The sequence below is a fragment of the Rhinopithecus bieti genome, unplaced genomic scaffold (assembly GCF_001698545.2).
Source record: "Rhinopithecus bieti isolate Rb0 unplaced genomic scaffold, ASM169854v2 scaffold_56979, whole genome shotgun sequence".
Classification (NCBI taxonomy): Eukaryota; Metazoa; Chordata; class Mammalia; order Primates; family Cercopithecidae; genus Rhinopithecus; species Rhinopithecus bieti.
The window spans coordinates 11,938-15,222 of NW_016822352.1; the positions used below are offsets into that span (position 1 = coordinate 11,938).

Consider the following 3,285-nt stretch of genomic DNA (forward strand, 5'->3'; position numbering starts at 1 on the left):
TTTTAGTAGAGACGAGCTTTTACCAGGCTGGTATCAAACTCCTGACCTCAGGTGATCTGCCCGCCTTGGCCTCCCAAAGTACTGGAATTACAGGTGTGAGTCACCGTGCCCAGCCATCAAATATATTAAGAATATGGATGACTATATATCAGATGAACTTGAATATGCCTACACACATACTCAAATATAACTTATATAACCACACATAAATACGTATAGATATAAAACTTTAGATATTTATTTAAGATGTAGTTACATACATATTGGTATTTGAAGTGAGAAATGTTGGCAAGCAACATAGAAGTAAAGAAGTAAAATTTCCATTGTCTCATGGTTTGTATCAATTTTATCAGGAAATTCTAGGAGATCCATAGAAAAGCAGCGAGAATGGGGTAATTTGGTAGTGAGTTAGCACGAAACACAATAAATATACTCAAACTCAGCTTTCTCATGGATAATTACCTTTTATTTTTAAAATATGAAAGAACAAAGTACTTCACTTATACATTGTTAAAGGTGTTGAATAATTCTTTAAGTTGGAATGAATATAATTCTTCAAATGTCTGCCCAGGACACCCAGCTCCCTTGACAGGACCTGACCCACTGTGCCCAGCGTCATCACCACGAGTGTCTCCTCACTCACTATCCTTGGAGTCAGACTTGGTTTGTGGTGGGCTGAAGGTCTCAGCTGCTCCTGAGAACCAAAACAGAGGAGAAGAGACATATTCAGATTTAACTTATATAACAAATTCTATACAAAGTTATATATAACTTACATAACCTCCCTGTCAAGGAGAGGCGGGGGTCTTGGGTAGACATTTAAAAAATTATGTCCATGTTAATTTAAAGAATTATTCAACACCTTTGACAATTTATAAGTGAAGTATTTGATTCTTTCATATTTTTTAAACAAGAGGTAAGTACCCATGAGAAAGCTACTGGTTTGGGTATATTCATTGTATTTCATATTAACTCACTACCAAATTGCCCTCTTCTAATTTAAATTTAAATTATCAAATTTAAAGCACCTCCTTTTCCTCTAAAAGAGGTTTAGTTAGATGTTAGAATCATCCAGTGACTGGACAAGATTGGACATGAACCCACCCAGGCCCCAGGTTGAGCTGCACTGCAGCCTCCGCTGACCTCCCGCGGGTTTCACGAGCTACAGGGAGCCCCCCGGTCAGTTTCCCTCGGGCCACTGTGCTTTGAAACATCCAAACACTTCTGAAGCTCATTAAGGAAACCTCAATTTTTAGTATGTAGGGGAGGAAGACTTGAGGTTAATGAAAAATGGATGTCTACATTGAATATATAAATCAATCACAGTCCAATAAAAGAAATATGATAATTTTTAAATAATAGGTTCACATAGCTGAAATAAAAATTATAAATTTACATATTCAAGTACTGCTTTAAAAAGTTTAGAAAAGAAGAGAGTAACAATGGGCAAGTGCGTATAGAAAACGAAGAGTAGAAATGAATTACACACAAGACACACTGTGAATAATTGCCTAACTCATCCAGGGAGCAGGTGCACGGCCCATCCTTAGTCTCAGGGTGCCCTGAGCACAGAGGCCTCCAGGTGAGCACAGAAGGGGCCGTGTGAGGGGCACCTACAGCTGGGGTGCTTCTCAGTAAAGGAGCAGGTCTGGGGCAGACTCCAGCCTCATCACAGTCAGATCCCACTGAGGCCTGAGCAGCCTCCTCTCCTGTCCTGAGACGACTCAGGGACCCCACAGGTGTGGGTGAGGGGCTCCATCCTCAGGGGCCCTTGGAAATAAGAAGTGAGAACTGCCAGGGGAGCATCTGTCTGTCCTCTCTCCATCTCGCTTGCCTCTCTCCCTCCTCCATCAGCTCAGTATCCTCCCCGTGTCCAAGTCAGGCTGGACCCCCAAATCCTCCTGACCCAGCCTGTGCTCCTTCCTCTACTCATCACACATCCTGCAGGATGGGGTCGGGGCCTGGGATCATGCAGAGCTGTGACAGGAGTGGCTTTTGGTATAAAATTGGAGGGATTTTGTTTTTTATATGAGAGAGGGGAGATTCTAAAACAGCAGGGCTTTGTAAACCTTTGTTGTTTCAAAATAGTGTGGCTTTGTCTTACTAAGCTGAGATTCCAGGAGGGATGAGTAAAACTGCATGCACCTGTCCCCATCTCTGTCGGCTTTTTAACCCTTACAAGCCTCCGTTATTGGGAGAATTAGGATAAGGCCAGGGAGGGCTGGAGATGGGAGCAGGTCTAGGAGGAGCCACATCCCAGATGCCCCAGAAGGTCAAAAATGAAGGGGCTTTGGGGTAGTCACATCCAGGCAGCTCCCCGTTATTCAGATGGGGAGTCCAGGGTGCGAGGAGAACCAACTTTTTCAGAAGTTCCACCTCCCAAGGAGAGGCTGAGCCATCACAGACCCAGCCCCACCTCCCCAGGCTCCTCCCGCCTGAATTCTAGAGCCAGCACCTGCCTGTGATCTCCGCTGGCCGTGGCTCCCCATGAGAGGTGATGGCTCCTGGGAATCCTGCTCGGGGAGGAGGAAAGTCCCCGCTGCTCCACTCATCAATGCCAAACCTCAGACACCTCCCTCCCCTCTGACCACCACGGAGGGAACACCTATCCCAACCCTGGAGCACCAGGAAGCCACGCGGACCACACCCTTACTGTCCACCCTGCCCTCTGCTGCCCTGGAAATCAGACCCTGAATATTGGAGGTCGCATTGAGATGAGTCTAGAAACTTCTCTTGACTTGGGAGTGGCTGTTTTTTTGTCACCCATGGGGTCAGGACTTAGAGGTTGGGACCCCGGAGGCTCTGATTCTGAGGTGGAGACATCAGGAGGGGAGCGGGAGGGGCCTCCGTCTTCCACAGTCATTCTAATCTCGTCTCCTCTGAGGTTCACCCCTGTCTCCTCCCAGCCCTCCCGGCTCTTCACTCCACTGAGACTTCAGGGGTGGGAGCCAGGGGTGGGAGGTCCCGTCTATGTCCACCCTCTCATGGGCTGGATCCTCCCCTGCGGACCATCCCCCCTTCACTCCCCTCCTTCATTATTGTTCCAGAGCTCTGCTGGGGGCAGGGCCTTTGCTGAGCCTTTGAGTTCAGAGAGGACAGGGTCAGGGCCCTCACCTGAGACCATGAGCTCCAGGGAGTCACTGGGGTGAGTCAGCAGGTAGGGGTTGAAGCTGAGTGAGCCGTAGCACCTGTAGGTCCCCGCGTGGGCTGAGGTCACAGGACCCATGGGGAATTCAGCCTGGTACTTATGAGACTGGCGCTTTGATTTTAGACGCAGGGGGGGAT

At 47.8% G+C, this 3,285-nt stretch overlaps 1 protein-coding gene across 2 annotated transcripts in view; it reads right to left on the reverse strand.

Moving 5' to 3' along the window:
* Positions 1 to 444: 444 nt before the first annotated feature.
* The window catches only part of LOC108521214 (leukocyte immunoglobulin-like receptor subfamily A member 3), an 11,192-nt gene continuing 8,351 nt past the window's right edge, over positions 445 to 3,285 (reverse strand). The window contains exons 10-12 of one of the 2 annotated variants that reach the window (XM_017860911.1): positions 3,115 to 3,239; positions 2,460 to 2,513; positions 445 to 694 (exon numbers count right to left, since the gene is read on the reverse strand). In XM_017860911.1, the coding sequence (XP_017716400.1) occupies positions 636 to 694; positions 2,460 to 2,513; positions 3,115 to 3,239 (238 nt within the window). In that variant the 3' untranslated portion in view covers positions 445 to 635. Of the gene's footprint in view, positions 695 to 2,459; positions 2,514 to 3,114 lie in introns of both variants that reach the window. The other variant, XR_001883140.1, reaches the window with a different exon arrangement.